The 26,007-nt window shown below is 44.2% G+C and overlaps 1 protein-coding gene across 2 annotated transcripts in view; it reads right to left on the reverse strand.

Moving 5' to 3' along the window:
* Positions 1-26,007, reverse strand: part of ADRA1A (adrenoceptor alpha 1A) — a 103,132-nt gene that overhangs the window by 76,687 nt on the left and 438 nt on the right. For both annotated transcript variants that reach the window (XM_047761831.1, XM_047761830.1), the window contains exon 2: positions 23,350-24,879. In XM_047761831.1, coding sequence (XP_047617787.1) covers positions 23,350-24,232 — 883 coding nt within the window. In that variant the 5' untranslated portion in view covers positions 24,233-24,879. The remainder of the gene's footprint in view (positions 1-23,349; positions 24,880-26,007) is intronic.

Raw genomic sequence — 26,007 nt, forward strand, 5'->3', positions numbered from 1 at the left:
TGTCTGGCTGTACCCATGGCATGTGGAAGTTCCCAGGCCAGGGACGGAATTTAAGCCACAGCTGCAGCAACACCTGATCCTTAACACACAGCACCACAGCAGGAACTCCCCCATCTTCCTTTTCTTGAAAAAGAGGTAATCCTTGACTAATACGCTCTTGGTGGTGGTGACAATCTCCTTCATCCCTTTTCCTCCTCCTGGCAGCTGGCTCTGCCCCCCACCTCCATTTTTTTTCTCCCCACATCCTCCTTAACAAGCCCCTATCCCACCACTCTCCCGAAACTGCTCTTAGTCCCTAAACCTGCTCCTGATCCCCGAACTCCTGCCGTGGTCTCAGAGAAGGCTGGCGGCATTCCTACTTAGCTACATCTCTCCCTCTCTCTTCCATTGGGTTCATAGGTCGCTGATGACCTCAGATTACTAAACACAATTTCTTTTCTGTTTCTCTTTCTCCTTGACGTCTCGGCAGCATTTGACATTGGCACCACTCCCTCCGAACTGACATTTTTTCCTTGTTTTGTTGCCAGGATTTTATGCTGTGCTGAGGCTCCCCCCTTTCCCAAAACCTCGGGTGATTTTTGTTGGTTCTTCTTCTGCCTAGTTCTCTCAACTTCCTACATGTCCTAAAATTCACCCCTAGGCCCTCCTCCTTGAAAGAGGACCCACTGACTTAGCATCGCTCTATCCCTGTTCCCATCGTAAGAGCTCCCCCATCACCAAAATGTAGGTATTTGCTACCAATCTCTGGATCAGTCCTGTCCAATTGTACATCCTGAGATGATGGGTATTGCCATCCAGCTGCAACTGTCCGATGTGGTGGCCATTGGCCAGTTGTCATTAAGCAGTGCTTGAAATGTGGTGAGCCTAGATGAGGAACTAAGTTTTTAGTGGTATCTAATTTCAATGAATTTTACTTGTTTACTTATTTATTTAGGCCATCCCACAGCATGTGGAATTCTTGGGCCAAAGATCAGATCTGAGCCACTGTTGTAACCTACACTGCGGCTGCGGCAATGCCAGATCCTTTAACTCACTGTGGCAAGCTGGGGATGGAACCTGCATCCTGGTGCTGCAGAGACATCGCAGATCCCATAGTGTCACAGTGGGAACTCCCTCAATGATTTTTTCTTTTTTTTGCTTTTAGGGCCGTACCTGAGGCACATGGAAGGTCCCCCGGCTAGGGGTCAAATCGGAGCTACAGCTGCTGGCCTACACCACAGCCATAGCAACATGGGATCTGAGCCATGTCTGTGACCTACACCACAGCTCACCACAAGGCCGGATCCTAAATCCATTGAGTGAGGCCAGAGGTTGAACCCAAATCCTCATGAATACCAGTTAGGCTCATTACCGCTGAGCCACAAAAGGGGAAACTTCCCCTCAATGAATTTTACTTTAACTTTAATGTACCACATGTGGTTAGAGGTTGCCGTATGGGACAGCACAGTCCTAGAGAGTTTCACTTACACACCATGATTTCAGGCTGAATATGGTCAAACTAAAGGCCTTCCAAAACGTGGTCCTTCTCCCAGCATCTCTGTCCTGGCACCACAACTCCACTCCACACTCAAAGTACAAATGCTACCTTCGGTTTATGCCACTCGGATGGCTCATAAGCAGCCTCTGAGCCCCACTGAGTCTACCTTGAAACATCCTTACTCTCTGGGCCACACCCCCGTTCAGGTTCTCATTCACACCTAAACGATCAGCCTGGGTCTTGGCCCCACTGCTGATCTAATCTTATTCTAACACTGCTCTGCCATGTCCCTTACCTGCCTTAAACCCACCGTGACGCCCCAGGTTCTCTTACTTCAAGGTCAAAATCCTGGTCTGGTTTTCAAAAAGACACCCAGGAAAATGGTGTCCACCAAACCTGGTCAATGTTGTTTTTCACAGATGTCCCCTGCCTGTACTCACATTCACACGCCTCAATCACCCTGTCCAAGGGATGCGCTCACTCGCCCAGGGACGTGCCATATTCCCTCCTGTCTTGGAGCTTGGCTTTTCAAATCCTACCTTTCAAAACCCAGTTGAAGACTGTTTCCTTCACAGAGCTTTCCATGGCTATCTAAGTCCTGCCTTCATATCTTGTTTCTGAATCCTAGAGCTTGCCTTGATAACTATTGTCTTGATAACTATTGCTTCAAGGGTGTCCTCCTTTTCTCCTCAATCAACCTTGAAGGCAGTGGGTCATTCTTCTTCAGCATCCTTCATGAGACTTAAAACTGAGCACGTAGTAGATGCTGAGTGCTCCATAGAAAACTTCCGATTGTGTTTAAACACTCAGAAAGTTCAGGAGAAGAACTGGACATGACAACATCTGAGAGCTCAGGGAACATTAGACGTGCACTGTTAATAATTCACTCCTTGCCACTTCTCGTTTTCTGCTTATCCTTCTACTTGTCCTGTTTTTTTCCAGCTTCAACTTGGCTCATACATCTACTTCTTCCCTTCATTCAGGAAATTAAGGAGCTAATCATGATGGGGTATAAGGATAGACAGTATAGGATTTTCTGTTTTCTCTTAGAGATGGTGGGCATGGCTAAGGCCTTGGTTGCCATGTAATTGACATGGTTTTATTGAGGAAGTTAAACACGCTATAGAGGAAAAATCATGATGGTCCTTCTGTTACTAGCTTAGTGCACCAGTTAAACTATTCAACCCTCATGAGTCTCATTTCTTGGGCAGGTAAAATAAAGATGAAAACTTCCTCCTCATGAAAAGGGAATGTAGATTGGTATAACCACTGTGAAAAACAGTATGCAGGTGCCTCAGAAAATGAAAATATAGAACTACCATAAGATCCAGCAATCCTGCTCCTGGATATATCTGGACAACGCAAAAAGATATGTGCACCCCTACACTCATTGCAGTGCTATTCACAATAGCCAAGACATGGAACAGTTTAAATGAATGGATTAAGAAGATGTGGTGCATATATACAATGGAACACTACTCAGCCACAAAAAAACTCAAAATAATGCCATTTGTAGCAACATGAGTGGAACTAGAGATTCTCATACTAAGTGAAGTAAGTCAGAAAGAGAAAGACAAATACCATATGATATCACCTATTTGTGGAATCTAAAATGTGGCACAAATGAACCTATCTACAGAACAGAAACAGACTCACAGACATAGAGAACAGACTTGTGGTTGTGAAGGGAAGGGGAGAGAGAGTGGGATGGACTGAGAGTTTGGGGTTAGGAGATGCAAACTATTACAGTTAGAATGGATAAGCAATGAGGTCCTACTGTACAGCACAGGGAACTATGTGGTCTCTTGTGATAGACCATGATGGAAGATAACATAAGAAAGGGAACACACACACACACAAGGTTTTTCTACTCAAAGATGGAAAATCATCAGAGTTTTGAGCCTCATGAACTAACAAGTGTTGTCCTAGTAGAATGACGCAGGCCCATCACTCCTTTTCCAAAAGGTTTGGAGCCAGATATGTTTTGAAACACAGGAGTTTTCAGATTTTATAAAAGTAATAAGGATCATATATTATACACTGAATAACACCACTGGGGAGATTTGGGGAAGCACCTCACAATCAAACAAATAAATCATTTTGAAAATTGATGTATGAATATAAAATCTAGATAAAATATAAATATTATATAAAACATTTATTTAAAATTCTATAATCTTTGAACTACCTTGGTTTATTTCTTTTTCTGTTAGTTTCCTTTTTTTAAAATTAGAGTATAGTTGATTTATAGTGTTGTGTCAATTTCTGCTGTACAGCATGGTGACCCAGTCATGCATCTCTTCCTCAAACATCTTATGATCTCTGTATTCTGAAGTCTATATTCTCACAGATCTCATAGAATCTACAGACTCATGTGAGTTCTAGTTAGGTTCACTGCCAATTAAGTTCTTATCCAGTCAGGTTGTGGTCCCAAATTAGTAATCCAGAACTTTCCATCTTCAGAGTTTTTGAACTTAGAAATTCCAAATGAATCATGTACCTGTGCTATTCTATATAGTATTTTAAAAAATTATTAATTTGTTTGTTTACTTTTGGCCCCACAGAATGTGGAATTTCCCAGGGACTGAACACAAGTCATGCAGCAATGCTACAGTGACAATGCCAGACCCTTAACCTGCTGTGCCACAGGGGAACTCCTAGTATTTTTTTTAAAGGTAGCATATTTTAAAGCTTCCATTAAGCTTTAGAAAATGTTAAAAATACTAGATAGCAATTTTGAAACTGCTACAAAGCTATAGTAATCAAAACAGTGTGGTACCAGCCTAAGACTAATAGACATATAGAATATAGAAGAGAGTGAAGAAATGACTCATATACCTGTAGCTAACTGAATTTCTACCAGGGTGCCAAGACCATTCAATGAGGGGGAAAACAGTATCTTCAACAAGTGGTGCTTGGACAACTGGATTTCCACACACAAAAGAATGAAGTTGGAACCTTTCCTCACACCATACATAAAAATTAAATCCAAAATGGATCAATGGCCTAACGGTAGGACTAAAACTAAAAGCTTTAGGAGAGAGGATAGGGATAGGTCTTTGTGACCTGGATCAGGTGATGATTTCCTAGATATGGCATTCAAACCACAAGCAATAAAAGGAAAATTAAGTAAATTAGACTTCACAAAAAGCAGGCATTTGTGCATCAAAGGACATGATCAAGAAAATGAAAGGACAACCCACAGAATGAGAGAAAATATTTTCAAGTCATACACCTCATAAGGTCCTAGTATCCTAAATATGTACAGAATTCCAACAACCCAACAACAAAAAGACAAACAACTTAATGTAAAAATGGGCAAAGGACTTGAATAGACATTCCACCAAAGAAGATACACAAATGGCCAATGAGCACATGAAAAGATGTTCAACTTCTTTAGTCCTTAAGGAAATGCCAAGCTCACAATGAGACAAACTTAATGTCCACTAAGATGTTTAGAATTAAAAGCAAAAAAAGGAATGAAGTATTAATGATGATGTGGAGAAATAGGAGCCTCATCCATTGTTAGCAGGTAGGTGAACTGGGGTGGCTGCTGCGGAAAACTTTGTTGGTTCCCCAATAAGTTAAACATAGTGGGTCCATGTGACCCAGAAATTCCACTTCTAGATGTAAAATGAAAAAAACTGAAAACAGGTATTCAAACAAAAACTTTTCCCTGAATATTTATAGCAGTGTTAATGACAGTAGCTAAAAGGTAGAAACAACTCAAATATCCAACAACTGATTGGATAAATAAAACATGGTATCCATATAATGAAATATTACTTAGTCATTAGAAAGGAGTACAGTACTGATACACCCACACATAGATGAGGCTTGAAAACATTATGCTAAGCGAAAAAAGCCAGACACCAAAAGCCACACACTGCATGATTCCCTTCACATGCACTATTGGGAATCAACAAATCTATGCAGACAAAAGTAGATTGATGGTTCCCAGGGGTCTGGGATGGGGAAGATGGAGAGTGACTTCTAATGGGAATGGTGTTGCATTTGGGGGTAAAGAAATGTTTTGGAAGTAGACACTGGTGATGCTTGCACAACGTTGTTAACGTACTAAGTGCTACTGAATTGTAGGCTCTTTAAAATGGGGATTTTTAGACTATGTAAATGTTACCAGAAATAAATAACAAATAGTGAGTAGATAACTAGTACCTTTGTAGGGACCTTGAAGCATCTGGAGCTCCATTTTCTGTTTGTTTTTTTGGATCACTAGTCAAGATGTTAGAAACACCGTAAAAAAAAAAAAAAAAAAGGTCTGAATCATAATCAAAATCAAAATTGGTATTTTGCTTTAAATGTGGTGTTTCTAAAGATTTTGATTGATTTAGGAATTTCTATAATATAAACCAGGGTTTAGCAATTCTGGTGCTGCTGTTGTTTTGGGCTGGATAATTCCTCATTGTAAACCTGTCCCATGCACGGCAGCATGTGTGGCAGCATCTCCGCCCCCAGCCAGTAGATGTCAACAGTACCTCCCACCCCAACATGGGAGGTGCCGTGACACGTGACCACCAAAATTCTTTCCACACATTGCTAAACATACCCTGGGGCTCAAAATCACCCCTGGTTGAGAACTGCTGCTGTGACTTCTTTAGGAATGGTTTGGCACTCTGGGATTTCATCCTTTCTAGAGTTTCCTTTAAAACAAAAAAAATCCACTTCTGAGATGGTTCTTCAGTTATCTTTTAATGACAGCAGAATCGTTTTGCAAAGCAAATGCTTGCAGATGGCAGGTACTCTTCAGACACATTTCTTATCATAAGGGATCAAACTTCATGACCGGTTTGTAAACAGCGGATTACTCACTGGCAACTAAATGCCCGGCAATAAGCTAAATGCGGAGAGCACATAAAAAAAGAAGGAAAGTTAGCGTGCAATGTTCCCTTTTCAAACCCTTTTTGGGCAAAGACTACTGCTCTGCCAGCATTCCAGAATAATGACAGCTGATGTGCCCTTTGTCAACTTTCCCTCCTTCTCTTTTGAAAATGAAAACTGAGCTCCTTCTAGAACTTTTGATACATTGTCTGAATCTGGAATCAAATACCCTTAGCACAGAGAGCAATCTGTGCTCCAGACCCCATGAGTGGGCGATGCCCACAGGAAGGTGATGGCTGAGCATTTGGGACTCACCGCCACTTTTATCAGTTTAATATCTTGGGCTTCTGAGTAGGATTTCATCGGCACAAGGAATTCTGAAACTGAGAAGCTGGAAAGCTACTGATCTCCCCAAGCCTCTTTTTCTGCCGATGGCAAGATAGAAGCCAGGGTGCTCAAGGCCTGTCCAGAGTCCCTTCCTCTAATGCAGGGAGGGCAGCCGGGCACACTAGCGTGATAGTGTGTCCTCTCTGTTGTGCCTTGGTTTCCATTTCTCTACAGGAGCTCAGTGACTTGGATTTTACAGGCTTGTTCTGGGACTTAAATTAGATGCAAAACGTGGCCTGCAGGCACCACTGCTGGGGACTGAATGTTTGTGTTCCCTCCCCCCCGCCCAGTTCATCCATTGAAGACTTAACCCTCACTGGGATGGTATCTGGAAGTGGGGGCTCCAATTTGGGAGGTCATTAGGCTTAGAGGAGGTCATGAGAGTGGAGTCCCCAAGATGGGGTTAGTGTTCTTATAAGGAGATGAAGGGACCAGAAGCAAGAAACTGGTCATCAGTGAAGCAGGACAAGAGCCCTCATGAGAACCCCAGGGTGCTATGCCTTGCTCTCCACCTTCCCAGCCCCCTAAACTGTGAGAAATAAATGTCTGTTGTTTAAGACACCTGGCCTGTGGTGTTCTGTTATAGCAGCTTGAGCTGATTAGGGCGACACCCTTGCATCCCATTCATGAACTCCTTAATTTCTTTTTCCAAGAAAGAGCTGTGTTAAGCTCTTCCCATGATGTCACCTCATCCTCTGGTGATCCAGAGCTCATCCTGCCGACCTGCCTGGGGACTCTGCCCTGTCTGACTCCATAAGGATCTTCTTCTTACTTCTTTTGTCTTGAACCACAAGCTTCCATGAAACTAAAGGAAATGATCACACGTCAGGCTCTTCTCATTTCTGCTTCACATTTGATACCAGTCTGGAAAGGTGGCAGGGCTCTGAGTCAGAGACATGTGGCTCAAACTGAACTTACTCCTCCCCTCTCTAAATTCTTAATAAATCTAAAAGAATACATATAGAGGTGAAGTTTTATATCACTACTAAAAACATTAGGGAAGGGCCACATGCACAAGCCAGAAGCACTGAGAGATTTCTGGAGATGACAGTGTGGTCACCACCAGCCTGAGTGAAGAACTAATGAGTCCTCATTTCCCTGAATAAAAGGGGGTGAAGGGAAGATGGCTCTCAGCTGCTGCTGGGTAATCCCACCAGGGGTTCTGAATAGCAGATGTGGGAGACACAGGCAGATTTCAGGGTAGCTTTTCAAAAACAAATCTCAACTTGAGTATCTAAGGAGAGAACCAATGCCAAGGTCCATATAGGGTGGGAGGTTCCTTGGGTTTCCCATCAAGACCAGCAAACAAGTAAAGGGAGGCTCCTGCAGACATGGACCCTGGGGGCTAGTCATGCCACCTGAAGGAGAGGACACTGCACCTACTGCGTCTCCAACTGAGTCTAGGTGTCCTGTCTTCTCCTGTGCAAAAGAGAACCTTCTGTGACCTCCTCTGCTCCCTATGGATACACAGATCTATACTCTGGCAATTTTAAACCACAACAAAGGTAATACTTTCCCTTCTCCCTGTAATCTGGGTCTGAAAGATTTGGACCAGAACCCAACCCCTTCCAAACAGAGCCCATTTCAAATTTTACCCTTGGTGAGGTGGAACAAAAGGGGGGAGAACTGTTCTCATGAAGACTCAGCTGTTCATTAGTTGAGACAGACCTGAAGAATCAGAGATCCTCAGATTTAAAACTTCAGATTTAAAATTCCACTTTTAAAACAGTGATATGGGGAGTGCCCTTTGTGGCTCAGTGGTTAATGAATCTGACTAGGAACCATGAGGTTGCGGGTTCGATCTCTGGCCTTGCTCAGTGGGAAGAGGATCTGGCGTTGCCGTGAGCTGTGGAGTAGGTTGCAGACTCGGCTTGGATCCTGCGTTGGTGTGGCTCTGGCTTAGGCCAGAGGCTACAGCTGCGATTAGACCCCTAGCCTGAGAACCTCCATATGCCGCAGATGTGGCCCTAGAAAAAGATAAAAAAAAAAAAAGGCTACACAAAAACAAAACAAAACAAAAACAAAAAACAGTGATGTGGAAGAAAATCTCTATAGAGGATTGAAATGAGACATAAGGACCTATTGGGTTTACAAGTTGAGTGTATGCAATACTGAGGATGGAACAATGTGTTGATAAAACGGAATAGAGTGTAGGGAATGTGATGGAGATAGTTTATTACTAAGGCTAACTAGATGAAATAGAACTCAAATGGAAGTCAGAAAAAAATAGCAAAAAGATGACTAACATGAGGAAAGAAAGCACAAGAAAAAGGGGACAGATACAAGAGATTCAAAATGCAGTTAATGTGACTTTCAGAGTGAAGCAGAGGAGGTGATTACAGAAGGGTTTCAGCTGTACCTTCAGGACAAGAAATAAAGTGCATTGGGTTCCAGGCAACAGCAATGAAAAAGTTACCCCCAAACCAGAAATTTCCAGGGGAATTTTTTAATTTGGTTGGGAAAAAATTCTATCAACATCTTGGTTAGAAAATAAACACATAAATAAAGGGAATTATTTACAAAAAAAACCAAAACAATAATCAAGTTAGTCTCAGGGCATTTATAAAGAAATAAATACCCAAAGACAGAGGAGTAATATCATTTATAAAGCACTAAGTGCCAAAAGATGGAGGAGTAGCAACAATAGTATATTGAAATAAAAAAAAAAACAAAACAGCCATAATTCAAGTTCTATACTTAGAGAAGCTGTCTTTCATGTATTTAGGTTCAGGCATCTACAGACTTAAAAAATTCGTTTTGCTTATGTCTTTATTGGTAAAAAATTTATTTGGCATTATATTCTTCTTTAATATAATAGTAAGTATTTTGAGCCTTGTGGACCATGCAGTCTCTGTAGCAACTACTCAGTTCTGCCTCTGTAGCATGAAAGCACTCATGGGTGATTTGTCAGCAAAAGGGCATGGTTGTATTCCAATAAAACTTTATTTACAAAAACAGGCCATAGTTTGCTGGCCCCTGTTCCACATGGTAGATTAAGCAAAATCCAGCACTCATGAGAGAGTAAATTATAGTATATATTAAGAGGGCTATTTGTATTACTAAATTATAGAAATATACAAAATACAGAATAGGTAATCTAAACATTTAGTTGTAATAACCTAGATTTAGAGCACAAAATTTTATTAACCAAAAGATGTAGGTTTTTGGAAGAAGGGAAAATAGAGATGATACACTTACTTGCTCCCTCACGTGGCTGGGGGTAGTTGTTTAAGAGAGAAATGAAGGTTTTAAAAAATGCGTTTGAAATGCTCGAAGATAACCTCTAGTAGAATTAAAACTAGGACACCACCTTTCCAAAATATTACAGAATTTTAAAAGCAAAAAATAAAATGGTCCTAATTGCAAGAGGCAAAAAACAAAGAAAAGGAAGGAATCATAAAGTCAAAAAGTATAAAACCAGAAGACAAAAATCAACCCAAATATATTTGTTACAATCAATGGAAGACAGTTACATCTCTACTAAGAGAAAAATATCCAGCTTAGGCACAGAGACTCTGAAAAATCTATTTGATGCAAAATACACAAGCTGACCTATAAAAAGATGAGCAAAGATATGTTGGCAAATGCAAACAAAAATATACCAGAGATTAGAATGTTAATTTTTAAGAAGTACCTATCAGGGAAAAATAAATAGGACAAAAAGCCTTTCTTTAAATTAGTCACTTAACCTTTTAAGCATCATGTATCTGCATCAACATATATAAAGCAAAACCTGTTAAACATATAAGAAATAATAGGAAGAATTATTCCCAGTAGCAATAGGAAAGTTTACCAGACCTCTCTCAATATTTGATAAATAAAGGAGATAATGGATAAAGGTAAAGATAATGAATAATGGATAAAGATGATCTTAAAAACACCATTGCTGGAGTTCCCGTCATGGCTCAGTGGTTAACAAACCCGACTAGCATCCATGAGGACAAGGGTTTGATCCCTGGCCTTGCTCAGTGGGTTGGGGATCCGGTGTTGCCGTGAGCTGTGGTGTTGGTTGAAGACTTGGCTCGGATCCTGTGTTGCTGTCGCTGTGTGTGGCATAGGCTGGCGGCTACAGCTCTGATTAGACCCCTGGCCTGGGAACCTCCATGCACCTCGGGTGCGGCCCTAAAAAGACAAAAAACAAAACCCCCAAAAACAAAAAACAAAAACAAACCACTACTAACGTTTAATTAGTATATATCTTTGAAACATTAAATCTATCAAATGTGCTGATTATTGATCACATTAAAAAAAACCCTCAGTATATTTCATAAGCTAGAAATTATTTAATTCACATTCTCTGGCTACAGTGCAGCAAATTTGAAATTGATTTTTAGAAGTGGGGGATAAAAACATCAATTATTTTCAAATTAACAAACGGCAACAACAACACAATGGATCCTTCTCTGTCCACCTAGGACTAAGGAGCTACTAAAAGAGGGAAAAACAGAACAGCTAGATGAGAGCCCTGCCTAGCAAAACATAAGGCAGGGAACTCAAGTGTGCTTGGAGGAAAATGTACAGTTTTGGTCGTTTTTAACCTTAGACAAGAAAAGAATTAAAATACGTGAACCAAACATGCCGCTCAAGTTAATATAAGAGAACAAAATACAACCAGGAAAATAAAGCAAGAAATGTCCAGAGATTAAAGTAGGGCACTAGAAAAGAGATTACAATGATGAACAAATCCAAAACATGGATTCTTTGGGGGAAAAAAAAAACTAATGAAATCGACAACGGTTCCTGACATCTCAGAGAAGAAAAAAAAGAAAGCAAACACAAACCTATGATGTGGGAAATGCGAAAGGTAGAAAAGAAATGAATAACTACAGAATTTTACGTAGACTTCTGTGCTAAACTGTGAAACCTCGATGAGAAGGAAAGTGGAAAATAAGGCAACAAAGATTATCAAATCTGACAATCAGAATAGACCACTTTCCATGGAAGAAATAGAAACCAGTCTCCAAGAGTTGCAACCATAAAAGGAGCTGTGCCCAAAAGTTTTATGGGAAAGTTCTTTCAAACCTTCAAGGAACACATAATTCTTATGCTGTTTAAATTTTTACAGGTCGTGCGGGGAGAAAAGGAAAGTGTCACAATTCGTCTCATAAAGTTAACATAAGCTTGAACCAAAATGCGACAAAAACAGCACTATAAAGTAAAACAATGCATACATTTTACATAGAAATATAGTTGCAACCCAGAAATAAAATATTTAGAATGATGCAGTATCATAAAAAAGAATAATGCCACTGATGAGGTAGAATTTAACCCAAGAATATATGGATAGGTTAATAGCAGGAAATAAAATTTATCAAATCAATGTCAATGAAAAAGATTATATTGATACATACTAAAGCAGAAAGTAGTTGATAAAATTAAAAATCCATTAAATTTTTTTTTTCTTTTTAGGGCTGCATCTGGGGCATATGGAAGTTCCCAGGCTAGAGGTCAAATTGAAGGTGTAGCTGCTGGCTTTCGCCACAGCCACAGCCAATGCCAGATCTGAGACATGTGTAAGACCTACACCACAGCTCATGGCAATGCCCAGTCCTTAACACACTGAGTGAAGCCAGGGATGAAACCTACATCCTTATGGATATTAGTCGGGTTCATTACCGATGAGCCACATTGGGAAATCCTAAACAATCCATTTTTTATAAAATTTTCTCTAAACTACAGAAAGATAATTCTTTGATCTGACAAAGGGTACTGATCTAAAAGCCAATAATCAGCATCAGATGTAATGTTGAAATCCCAAAGCAGCACTTCCCAGTTCCATTGTAACAATCATTTTTTCCAGGACCTGCTAGTAAGTGTGGTTAAAAGTAAAGTGTAAATAATAATTTGGGTAGTTTGGAGAAATGGAGAAACATTTCATTTTTTAAAAACTGAAGTATATTTGATTTACATACATCATGTTTCTTAACAGGAGGTCTCAGTGTGATAAAGATGTCACTTTTCAAATCAATGTATGTATACTAAAAATTTGTGATTAACATGTAGTAAGATATTTGTGTGCGCGCGTGTGTGTGTGTGTGTGTGTGTGTGTACAGTGGTGTTGGTAGGGTAGGGGTTGTAACTTGACAAAAGGAGCTCAGATTTTCCTGGAAGAATGAACATGCAAAGATAGACAAGGTAGTTTTGAAAAAGAATATTCTGGAGTTCCCGTTGTGGTGCAGTGGTTAACGAATCTGACTAGGAACCATGAGGTTGTGGGTTTGATCCCTGGCCTTGCTCAGTGGGTTAAGGATCCGGCATTGCAGTGAGCTGTGGTGTAGGTCGCAGATGTGGCTTGGATCCCGCGTTGCTGTGGCTGTGGCATAGGCCGGTGGCTGCAGCTCTGATTGGACCCCTAGCCTGGGAACCTCCATATGCCACAGGAGTGGCTCAAGAAAAAGGCAAAAAAAGAAAAAAAGAAAAAGAATATTCTTTCAGGGGCCTTAATCCCCAAACTGCGAAAATATACTAAGAAACCACAGCAATTAAAATACTGTAGCGCCAACACTAGAGAGCCAGATATACGTAACAGAAGTGTTTCAAAATAGTTTCAAGATTCTTTCTAACATAACAAAGGTAGTTTTCCAAAGAAGATGGGAAAGGATAGATTATTCAATAAATCTTTCAAGAATATCTGGCTAACCATTTCAAGAGAAATATAGTTAGACATCACCTCCCAAAAGACGAAAATAAATTCCAGGTAGATTAAAAAAAATGCTCTAAAAGTACAAGGAGAATATAAAGGTTATCTGACTTTGGTGGGGGAAGGTCTCTCCAAGCATCCCTGAGAAGAAACATTAAAATGTGGGACTGAATAAAAACATTTAAATGTCTATGTATTTGGAAAGACCACAAAAATGATAAAATGCAAAAACATTGGAAAAAAGTAGTCGCTAAAGATGCAGAAGGATTATAATATGGTTAAATATGCCTTGCCTTCATTCAGTTTTTAGCAAACCTATCTCTCTCCCTGTCTGCAATCCACTTGCCACTGCCACTTCACCGAAGGTGGGTGCCACCCTGGGAAGGAGGAGGACGTGGTTCAGAGGAAGGTCCTGTTTAGCCAGAAGAAGGAAGGGAAAGCCTTCTACATCTACCCCCACCTCCCACCCCTGGTGGACTGTGGGGAAAAGTGGGGGAGGAGGCAGTGAAGAGAAGCAACTAGGTGTTTGTTCTGAGCTCCCCTCTTAACAAGGACCACAGGGGCATTAAGTGCCTCCAAGATGAACGTGCTTTTTCCTACTCTCCTGTTTGGCCATCTGGGAGATTATACACAAGGGCCATAGCATCGATTAAAATGACAGCAGGTGTGGCTGGGCAGAGAGAAAACATGGTTTGGCACTACTGTGTGGAGTGGAGTGGAGTGGTGTGGAGTAGATTGGAGTGGTATGGAGTGCAGTGGAGGGAGTGGATTGAAGTGGTGTGGAGCGGATTGAAGTGGTGTGGAGTGGATTGAAGTGGTGTGGAGTGGTGTGGCGTGGCATGGAGTGGAGTGCAGTGGAGTGGTATGGAGTGGAGTGGCATGGCATGGCATGGTGTGGAGTGGAGTGGAGTGGAGCGGAGGGGAGAGTGCGGAAGGAACCCACAGGGCTTGCCATGTCTTGAGACAGGGATGAAACCTTGCTGAGCATTAAGCTCAGGAACTTGTGAAAGGTGATCACAGGGCCATATGGAGAAAGTGATTCCCTGGCTAATGGCATCAGAGCAAGTGTCACCCTGGCCAGAAACCAATCGGAACCACAGACAACCTCTGAATGTCTATAGTCACAGTAAGGACTGAGTCACCAGCTGGGGCAGTGGTCCAGGGGTGAGCTCCTTGGAGTCATCAGCGGACCACGCATGAGGCTGGGGACTAGAGCCAAGGGATGAGTCACTAGACTAAACCAACAACCCCAGTCCAGGAGACTAATTAAGTTACAATGGAGAGCTAACTGACGACCTGATAATCTCCTATCTCCCCCCATCCCAGGAACCATGAGTTATGGGAGCCTGTTAACAACTTAGCAGGAAAACTCAAAAGGCTGAGTTACCCACTTTGAGAGGCTGAGACTATAAAGGCTCTGCTTAAGTGACTGGATTTGATTGAACCTATTGGATTTAACTAATTGAGTGTGTGTGTGCACACATGTTTCCATGGGAGTTCATGAAAAAGACCACACTGGTTTTCAAAAAAAAGAAGCTACATTTTCTCAGAAAGTCTGGACACAGCATGAGCAAACTTGCAATCCAGGATACACAGGAGTAAGTGGTTAATATGTTTACCATATACCACAAGCTTACAAATGGAAAAGAAATAAAAATCAATAGCTTAATAAAAAGTGACCAGACAGTATGGATGAGCAACTTCACATCACAAAAGTCAAAATGTAAAATGATTAGGAGTTCCCGTCGTGACTCAGGGCTTAAGGAACCCAACTAGTATCCGTGAGGACGCAGGTTCGATCCTTGGCATTGCTCAGTGGGTTAAGGATCTGGCGTTGCCATGAGCTGTGGTGTAGATGGCAAGTGAAGCTCTTATCTGTTGTTGCTGTGGCTGAGGCGTAGGCCAGCGGTTACAGCTCCAATCTGACCCCTAGCCTGGGAACTTCCATATGCTACGGGTGAGGCCCTAAAAAGACAAAAGACATAAATAAATAAATAGTAAAAATACAGGGAGAAAATTTCCAATAGTAAAGAAATGTGCAATTTAAAAATGAGAAGCCACAATGTAACTATCCAGCTGTAAAACCAAGGAGAACTAAAAAGCAGAGAATCCACCCCACAAGGCAAAATCCCTTAGAAAAATGTTCTCACACTTGAACCTGAGACTAAGTCACAAAACACGGCAACACCTTAGTGCTCGGTGTTGTCTCCTTCAAAGTAATGACTTGCCTGTCTGCAACGGGTCTGAAAGAGGGGCTATTGTTTCAAGATTTGCTGGAACTCTCTGTAGATGTCTTCTGAGCCTGCAGCACATTCTTTTGACTATGATGGTAAATCTCCATTGACGATTTGTCTTGTGGCAAGAGCCAAAATTAATTTAAAGCCAAGTCTGGTTATACTATTTGTGATCAGAGCAGGGTTTTCTCGTAAATCTGCTCTGCAGGCAATGACAGCAGAGGCATTTGAGAACGATGTGGCAGCTCACGGAAATAAATATTTGCATCCACCAGAGAGACGGCTTAGCCTTGGCAGGACATTTCTCACCAGTCCTGTGCGAAGGTCTCCCACTGGGTCTATCCACAGCCCTCTCTTCGCTACTTTGATAGTTTGAAATATGGTCTTCCTGGTGTCATGCCTGTTCCTGATCATCTTTGGATCAAAACACAAACTCAAAACATGGCTCGAAAGTTGGGTCCCTCTCTCTCCAGCTTCATTTGACACCAGGTTTCTGACAGCCCAGCCTCTCAGCTCTGGCCAGACTGGCCTTCTGGAAGATGCTCATGAGCATCAGGCCAGTCCCATGAGAATCTTTACCCATTCCACCCCCTCCCTTTCCCCTTTTGGCCAATGAAAGGCTCCTCGTTCTACAGACCTCAGCTCAAACGTCAAAGTTTTCCTTCCCAGATAGCCTGTTCTGCCCTCCAGCCCAGGGTCCTGCTTATCCACGGTCTATGTTTCCAGGTTCCACCCCATCCTCTTGTATATACTTTTGGATTTTTTTTTTAATATGGTTTGTTGGATTTATGTCTATGTCCCCATGGAGATTAGAAGCCTGTTTGCATATGGTGCATGCATGAAGCCCAGCATATGGGACGTTCTCAGTAAATAACTAGAGGTTGAAAGAGAAATGCTCTTTGATATCCTTGTGAGGTGCATGGGCTGCAAGATGGCCACATGAATGCCCTCATCCCTTCTTGCATCTGCTGGCCATCAGGAGGCATGTCTAGTTCCCTCCCTGGAGCCTATACTGTCTCGTGACTTGCTTTCACTTCAGAACAAGATGGACTTGACACCGATCCAGGTCTGGGCTGCCTCTTCCGAAGCCTGGCAGCTTCTGCCCTGACTCGCTTGGAGAGAACTGCCACACAGCAGGAGAGCTGGTCTCAACCACTGGAGGAAGAGAGGCCACCAATTCTGCCACCCAGCTCCAACGGGGCCTCAACTCAGCCCTGCCCCACAGAGTCACAAGCGGTAACATGACTGTCATGTGAAGTTACTTTTTTTTTTTTTTTTTTTTTGCCACACTTGTGGCATGTGGAAGTTCCTGGGCCAGGAACCAACCCATGCCACAGCAGCAATCCGAGCTGCAGTGACAATGCTGGATCCCTAACCCACTGTGCCACCAGGGAACTCCCACAATCTCTAATTGTCTTGGGCATCCACAAAACTTGGAGTCATTATATGTCATTATATGTGCTCACCCCTTTTCCTTGCTAGTTTTCACATGTCACCATCTGAAACTTTGCTATGTATTTAATTGTGCAGATTTTCAGCTCCACTGGGGAGGGATTCATCTGTTTTTATCTCCAGTGATCCTCTAGCTGCCTGGCACACAGTAGATGCTCAATGAAATTTTGCTGAATGAATGAATGAATCATTTTTTCTCTGCCTTGCTGTTTCCACTTGATAATCCCCTTGTCAGCTCTGCCTTCCCCCAAACATTCCATTTGTACACATATCCTCCTTCCTTACCGTGAGCTGTCTGCTGTCTTTTTTTATTATTATTATTATTATTTTAAAATAATTCTCAAATAGTCTCTGTCCACCAGAACCACAGCTCAACCCTCTAATTCAGAGACGAGAGCAATGGCTCAAATAACAATGCCTAGTTTGTATTTAAATAAGTAATATGTCCAGAGTTCTGACACATAACAATATGTTCAGTAAATGTTGCCCCTCCCCATCCCTTTCTTTTCTTTCTCTTTTTGACACCTCCAAGGGCATCCACTCCTCACATCCTATATCAACAAAGGTCAGTAATGGTCTGTGAACCATATGAATTCTGATGAGATTAACATTTATTGCCATTTGCTCTGTGTTAGGCACTTCGCTAGGCAGCTGACCCATACACCATCCCATATTTTATGAAAAAGAAAGCCTAGGTTTCAATCTCAGGTCAACCCTCTTTCCACTCAGCACCCTGCCTTGGGTACCAGTGGGCTCTAGACAAAGAGGAAAAAGGCAAACATGATGCACATACTTCAGGTGCCCGAGCTTGCTTGAGGTACAGTTTATACCCTTCCTTCTCTCATACATTGAAGGCTAACATAGTCAGATTCTCTCTATTCATCTTCGCGACCAAAACCTGTTTTTTTAAAAATATTCATTCTGAAGTATAAAGGACTAATAACAACCTCAAGTGTGGTTTCCCTCCCTTGAAGGGATTCTGAGTTTCAACCAAACATTTAGGATGTGGGGAGTTCCCGGCGCGGCTCAGTGGAAACGAAACTGATTAGGATCCATGAGGCTGCAGATTTGATCCCTGACCTCACTCAGTGGGTTAAGGATCCGGTGTTGCCATGAGCTGTGGTGTAGGTTGCAGATGTGGCTTGGATCCTGCGTTGCTGTGGCTGTGGCAAAGGCCAGAGGCTGCAGCTCTGATTCAACCCCTAGCCTGGGAACCTCCATATGCCACAGGTGCGGCCCTAAAACAAAACAAAACAAAACAAAATTTAGGATGTGAAAAGAAAACAAGATGAGCAAAATTTGGACTGGAGAGCAGGCAAGTCAGATTCCTACCTGCTATCACACCATTCAGCCCAGCAGTGAACCCAGCCCTGGTGGCGAGGAGCTGGGGAGAGAGTGAAGTGTGGCATCCTTGAGGGGACAGAGCCTTCTCACAACACAGAGAGGGACCTTTGGCAATGACATGGAAAGTCCTCACCCACCTGGTTCCCCCCAGTCTGGTTCCTACACAGATGGGCACTTCTCTCGTTGTGCATACTCTCATCTCTGCTCTGGTCTGAGTCTCCAGTTGCACTGCACTCTGGCCACCAAGCACAGATCCATAAGCTCTTTTTCCCAAGAGAGTACTTATCATACTTAAGAGCTCATGTCCCTTGGGTATAATAATATAATAATATAATGGCAGATTTATTCTTCTATTCACATATTGCAAGAAAAATGTACTTGAGATTGTGACTAAAATAACATCTCACTGATGGCTGAACACAAGTAGTGGAATCTTCAACTTCTAGAAGCTTCTGCAAGGATCTCCAGACAGTGAACTGTTGTATTCTTCAGCACTTGTAAGACACTTTGGGGACCAACCTCACAAATGTGTGATGATCCTTTTCCATTTGTCTCCTTAACTAGACTGTGAGGTCCCTGAAGGCAGGGCATGTGCTCTCTTCGTCTTGTTGTTCTAACCCAGTGCCTGTTACTGATCATACTATCAATAACTCCTGCAATAAACAGTGTCTTACTTATTTGGTGTCAGGAGGGAACTGTGGACCACAGATGTGGTAGGTTTAGGAATCTTGTGTCTTACCCAGCAGCCTTATCAGACACTGCTAATATTAAGTTTTCAATTTCCCTCCTGTGGTAACCACATTGTTAGGATTTCAAGGACAGCCAGGGGACTTCCTGTGGATTAAGGATCCAGCATTACTGCAGCTGTGGTGTAGGTCGCAGCAGTAGCTCAGATTCGATCTCTGGCCCAGGAGCCTACATATGCTGTGGGTGTGGTCCCACACACACACACAAAGGACGGCCAGGAATTCAGGGTGTGGCTGTCTAGTCACAACTCCCCTTCACCCTAACATCTTCACTGCAACGTAACCAGCTCCCTAAGAGAGCAGATCCAAGAGGGAGGCTCTGATTAAGACAGCGCCTCCCTTCCCTAGAGGACCTCGAGACCCAGCCTATTATGTTCGTCAACTTAGATAGCTAAGGCAAAGAACCCAGAAGGAGAACCCCTGAAGTCCCAAATTCCCAGTCCCCCATCATTCGTTACCTGAGCTAGTTGCACCATCTGATTCTGTATGACTCCTAACATGACCCCAGGTAGGTCCCATCACAACTACCCCTTCTTTACTGCAGTCCTTAGATACAGGCAGACATCAGCAACATCCCCTATAATCCCTAGCCTCTTAACTGTTAGAAAGTAGCATCTGGCTTTCCTGATTGGTCTTTCCTTTTTTTTTTTTCTTTTTATGGATGCACCTGTAGCATATGGAAGTTCCCAAGCTAGGGGTTGAATCAGAGCTGCAACTGCCGGCCTACACCACAGACACAGCAACACAGGATCCAAGCTGCATCTACCACCTATGCGACAGCTTTCGGCACGCCAGATCCTTAACCTAATGAGCAAGGCCAGGGATCAAACCCATATCCTTAACAGACACTATGTCAGGGTCTCAACCTACTGAGCTACAGGGGGAACGCCTGATTGGTCTTCCTTTAAATTCACGACGCTGAAATCTCAAACATGTCCTCAGTGACTCCACTAAATTTCTACAATCTATTTACTCTCTCACCTCAAAGAGCATGCTTTCACCTCTTCTTTTACTTCTCAAACCACCACAATTTCCTATTCCTTCCTCACTCTTTGTTCATGGTCTTGCTTCTTATTTCACTGAGGACATAAATATATTTTGAAGATGTCTTTACTGTCCCCTCCACGTCTGCTTGCCCCTGTGATCGTACTCCCGCCCCCTGCCCCCTGTCACTTCCTAACACCTCCTCCCGGGCCTACACCATCCGGTCACTCTGCTCCATCATTTCCATCAGAATATAAACGTGATAATCCTATTTCCAACCCTTGAAAATTCTCTCTGGATCCTTCCAGCTACCCTCCACTTCCCAGCTCCATTGTCTATGGAGTGGAGTTGCCTATTTTCACTCTTCCCACTTTGTCTTTCATTCTGTCAAGAAAGTATACAATCAGACTTCTATCACCAACACTCCACTGAAACTATCATCAAAAGACCTCCTCACATCACCAAGGACCTCCACATGGCCGAGACCAGGTTGACCCCCAGTCCTCCTCTGACTTGGCCTACCAGCTGCATGAGACACTCTTGCCTTTGTGAAACATGGCCATCTGGCTTTGGGGACACCATGCTCTCTTGAGTTTCTTCCTATCTCCTGGACCAGCCCTTCTCAATCTCTTTTGTTGGTTGGTTCTCTTCCTCTAACCACCTCTGAAATATCAGGATGCCCAAGGCTCGGTCCTTATCTCTCTTTTCTCTCCACGCTTTCTCTCTTGCAGATCCTTTCATTTCCATGGCTTTAAATATGTTGATGTGTCGCAAGTTTATATCATAGCCCAGCTTCTTCTCTCGTCTCTAAATTTGTGTCTAACTGCCCACTTGACATCTGTACTTAGGCATCGGATAGACACTTCTTCCCATGGGCTGTGCAGGATAAGCACTTGTACTTCACACTCCTGCCAGCCCCGTATAACCCCGTCATTCTCTAGGTTTCCCAATCTCAGTAAAAAGCACTAATATTGATCCAGTTGTTAGGGTCCCAAATCTGGAAGTTATCTTTCCTCCTCTCTTTTTCTCATACCCTATGTCCAAACTTGTCAGCTCTGCCTTTGAAATAAGTGCCGAACTTAATCCCTTCATGTCATCCCTGCCTGTCTCACCTGAGGGCAGGGCATCCCCACCTTTCTTCCCTTGACAACCCCAACAGCCTCCTAACTAATCTCTCTTGTTCGACTCTCACCCCGAAACAGCCCTCACTTCTCCCAACAATCAGAATGATTCTTGCAAAATATGAGACCTGCCACTCACTTGCGAAAGCCCCTCTGATTGGATGGCTTCCCATCTCAATTAGAATAACAGGCAAATTCTGGCCAAAAAGATAGGTCAGTTTCCTTCCCATCTCTGTTTCCTGAAACTCCCCGTTTCCTCTGCCCAGAAAACCCTTCCTCCCTGACTTTGCAAGGCTTGCTCCTCACTGCAGTCAGGTGCCTGCTCAAATATCACCTTTTCAAAGAGGACCTTTCTGACTACCCACCAAATTGTCATACTGCTCTCTAGCCTCTTATTTGTTTAGTTTTAAGATAGTGCTTATTAGTCCTTGACTTCTTAGGCTATATCTATTTGTTTCTGTCCATTTCACCCCAAATATTGCAAACATCTTACTGCAAGGTTTTTTTTTTTTGCCTTGTTCATCCTAAGTGTCTAGAACAAGTGCTTAATAAATACTTGGCAAGTGAACAGATGCATGAGTAAATGTGCAAACTTCAGGAGGAAGAGATGGGATGCAGACAGGTACGTAAGCAGGCAGTGGCTTGGGTAGGGAAAGTTATTTAAATAAATCCAAAGCGCTGAAGTACTTCTAGGAGCAGAATGAACAATAATGATGGAAGGCTAGGGAGCAGACTCTAAAGGGCCTCTTGAGCAGCCCTACTGGGTAGAAATTTCCGCAGTGGTGAACATGTTCTTTATCTCTGCCTTTCAAAACCATAGCCACTGGCCACAGGTGGCTCTTGAACACTTGAAATGTGGCTAGCGGGACTGAGGAACTGGCATTAATTTTCTTTAATTTTAACTTGCATGAAATAGCCACATGGGGCTGGTGGCTGTGGTATTAGACAGCAAAGCTTGGAACTTGAGAAATGCCTTTTCCCCACTTGTGACTTCAGGATAATAATGCATCCTTCACAGAGTTATTGAGATGATTTACGGGTCTAAAAATAATAGCTTTTATTGTTACACAGAGATGCAAATTCATGTACTTTCAGTACATGCCATTTAAACTGACTCTGAAGTACAGAAGCAGACTTTTATTAATTTTTACTATAATTTTTTATTCTCTGGACTTTGTGGATAACAAATGTGTGGGTCTATATTTGTGCTCATAAGCTAAATATAGCAAACAACTATTTTGGGATCTCATGAAGCCCTTTCACAGACAGACAATATTCCAAGTGGATCAGCTTGCTGATACTACTAATGAACTAATTAGTTTTGACAACAGCTAATTTAGCATTTGCAAAAACTGGGTTTGTAACATTAATGTATTATTTTCAAACAGTGTCATCTGCAGCTGCCGGAAGGATTTGGATAAGAGCAGTGTTTGCTTTAATACTTAGTATTATAATAAAGAGGAAAGTATTTACTTATTGGAAATATTATGTTAAATTCTTTAAAGGTTAAATTGGTTTGGACATAATATCATTTTTTTTCCTTGTCAGTGGCTCACCATACTTTCTTCCACATGAATCCAGAAAATAATATTAACACAGATATAGGACATAAACAGACCATTATAACTAACCCTTAGGAATAATCTAATCTAATAATAAAATTACACCTTTGTTCAGAATAAGCACAGTGCTTATTTTTAGGCCAAGAGAATTTGCTGTCCACAGCAGCAGAGGTGAAAGTGGCATTCCACCAGCCTTTGCCTAAGCGCCTGGTGGAGCCGCTGAAACTCGACATCTGAGGATGGATGTATTTAAATTAAACACACGCTTCCAAGCATTAAGAAAAGTTGACGTTCTTTTAAGGAGACCAATTAATCTGCATCAGTAGGAAGCCACTTTGCAGTCGCTGAAAAAGTGCCCTAAGGACTTAACAGAAATGAGATAGGAGCAGAAAGGGAATGAAAATTCACTTTTCTACAGGGGAGTCTTTCCTAACTGTCCTCCTAGCTCTGCCGTTTGAAATGCAGATCCCTTTCTCTTCCACTCCAGACTGTGCTCTAGGGTAGCAGAAAGGGAAGGGGGTGAAGCCCCCTAAATGCGAAGAAGAGGTGTTGTAAAGACTTACCAATGGGCATCACTAAGAAAAAAGGCAGCCAGCAGAGGACGAAGCAGCCGACCACTATGCCCAGTGTCTTGGCCGCTTTCTTCTCTCGGGAAAACTTGAGGAGTCTCACGGAGAAGTGCGTCTTGTTCTTGGCGCTGGTCACCCCGCTGCCTCCGACCGGGGCGTTTTTCCGATGGATGCGGAGTGTCACCTGCTCTGAGTCCGACTTGTCGGTCTTGAGACCCGATTTGAGGCCCCGGCTCTCCCTCTTGGCCACCACGTAGACCCGGCAGTACATAACCAGGATGATGGTCAGCGGCACGTAGAAGGAGCCTAGCGCGGAGAAGAGCACGTAGCCCGGTTCCTCATTGATCTGGCAGATGGTCTCGTCCTCAGGTGCCGGCTGCCTCCAGCCGAACAGAGGCCCTATGGAGATGACCAGGGAGAGCGCCCACACGCAGAGCAGAGCCATCAGGCCCCGTTTCTGGGTGACGATGGTGGGGTAGCGCAGCGGGTAGCTCACGCCGATGTAGCGGTCGATGGAGATGATGCAGAGTCCCATGATGGATGCAGTGCAGCACAAGACGTCCACCGCCGCCCAGATGTTGCAGAAGACCCTGCCAAAGGCCCAGTAGCCCAGGATCTCGAAGATAGCGGAGAAGGGCAGCACCGTAGAAGTGAGCAGAAGGTCGGCCACCGCCAGGTTGACGATGTAGTAGTGAGTGACCGAGTGAAGATGCCGGTGGCAGGCCACGGAAAGGATCACAAGGATGTTCCCCAGTACCCCGAAAATGATGAGCCCCCCCAAGATCACCCCAAGCAGAATGGCCTTGGAAATATTCACCGGTGGCGGCGGGTGGGTGCAGTTGGAGCTGTCTGAGGCATTTCCAGAAAGAAACACCATGGTCCCAGCCGGAGCAGGGCGGGGTCCCGCTCTTGAGGGCCACTCCCGGGAGGGGCGAAGGCGTACGCGGGAGTGGGGGGAGTGGGGAGTCAAAAGGTCACGGCTCGGGGGAGTCTTGCCTGCCGCGGTTGTCTGGGGGTAAGAGAGAGCGTGCGGGTGGGAAGCACCCCCGGCCAGCCCTGGAAATCCTCAGAAGGCCACATAAAGGGGCAGGGCATTAAAGACGACATGGCCAGGGGCTCGCGGGGCTGCCTGCTGACCCTCTCCACCTGCTGCGCTGGCCCAGGGCCCCAACTCCCTCCCTTCGCAAGATTTAGAACGAAGCTTGAGGAGATGCGTTGCAAAATGCAATCCCAGGATCACAGGAGTCTCCTTTTCTGCACTGTCTGATCCATCCGGGTCAGAAGATTGAGCATTCTGCACATAATTTGGAATTCCCCCCCAAACCACAAGCAAGTACTGGTCTGCCGTCGACTCTCAAAGCTGGGGACTGAAGGCATCTGGGCACTTCACACCGCCAGTAGTTGCCCACGGTGTGGCTGGACTCATGCTTGACCCATCTTCTAGGCGCAGAGGTCGGGGGACGTGGATGTGAAATATTTGCCAAGACCGAGGCGGCTGCGGAGCAGTTGTTTGCCAGCGTCCTCCTGAAAAAAGCGCAAAGAGAAATGCCGGGTGTAAGCCAGGCGCCCTGAGGAGGGAGGCTGTGTCGGGCTCGACGGGTAATCCTACCCGGCTGGGAACCCGCGTACTCTGCGGTCTTGAAGCGGCTTGCCCTGCCGCAGCCGAGCGCGCAGGAGGAGACCGCGAGTTGTGCGGCGCCGCTGGGAACCTTGCCCTGGCGCGCTTCGGCGCGCGGCCTCTAGCCAGGTTCAAGAACCGAAGCAAACAAACCCCAAGCTGCAGCGCCCCGCGGCCATACAGTGAAATTAAAATCCCCAAGCCCGCGAGGCGCGACTGCGGCTGACCGTTCTGTCGCACCAAGCCGAGCAGGTGAACACCCGGAGAATCTACCCGGTTGCCATTTGAACAGGTTGCTTCGCAGTCACCTGGAAGGGAAGGCCTGGGAGAGGGAGCCATTGCGACCCGGGGACCTCAGGGCCAGTGACACGCTCACGCGGGAGGAATTCACACTCGAATGTGTGGAGCGCGCCGGACTGTCGACCCGCCAAGCGGGCCTGAGAGCCGGGTCCTGAGCAAAGCCCTCGGGACTCAAGGAGGGCTGTACGCGACCTAGGTCGGTCCAGGATTCCTTTCCAAGCCGCAGGATCAGTGGTCCCGGAGGACTCGAGCCTCAAGCCACACCCAGGCTGGCTTTGGGGGTCCAGGGGGGAGGAGTGGGAGCGGGCAGCCTCGCTCTGCCGAAGAGGCTTTGCACGCGGCAGTCATTGCGGAATTTGTAAGCATAAAAAAATCAAATCCACGCGCTAGCGGGTGGAGGACGCCTCGCATTTTCTGAGCTGGGGGCCACAGTCTGCGTCAGAAAGCTGGGTTTCCACAGCTGCAAGCTGACCAGAGGGACGCAGGAAGGAATGCGGGGAGTGGGGACCCACCTTGCCTTGTAAGGACTCTGCGGTTGGGCCCTGAGGCGGGATTCCCCGGCCAAGGCTACTGCGAAAACCACAAGTTCTAGAGCTCACAGGTGGTACTAAAAACAACCAGCTGCAGAAACCCGTTCCCCACTACCTGGGAGAAGAGAAATACGGGGTTCAAAACACACTTGTTAACTAAGAGGTAACTTCCCAGAATATATAAGGGAAACAAGGTGGGGTGGG

Source organism: Phacochoerus africanus, chromosome 15 (assembly GCF_016906955.1).
Source record: "Phacochoerus africanus isolate WHEZ1 chromosome 15, ROS_Pafr_v1, whole genome shotgun sequence".
Taxonomy (NCBI): domain Eukaryota; kingdom Metazoa; phylum Chordata; class Mammalia; order Artiodactyla; family Suidae; genus Phacochoerus; species Phacochoerus africanus.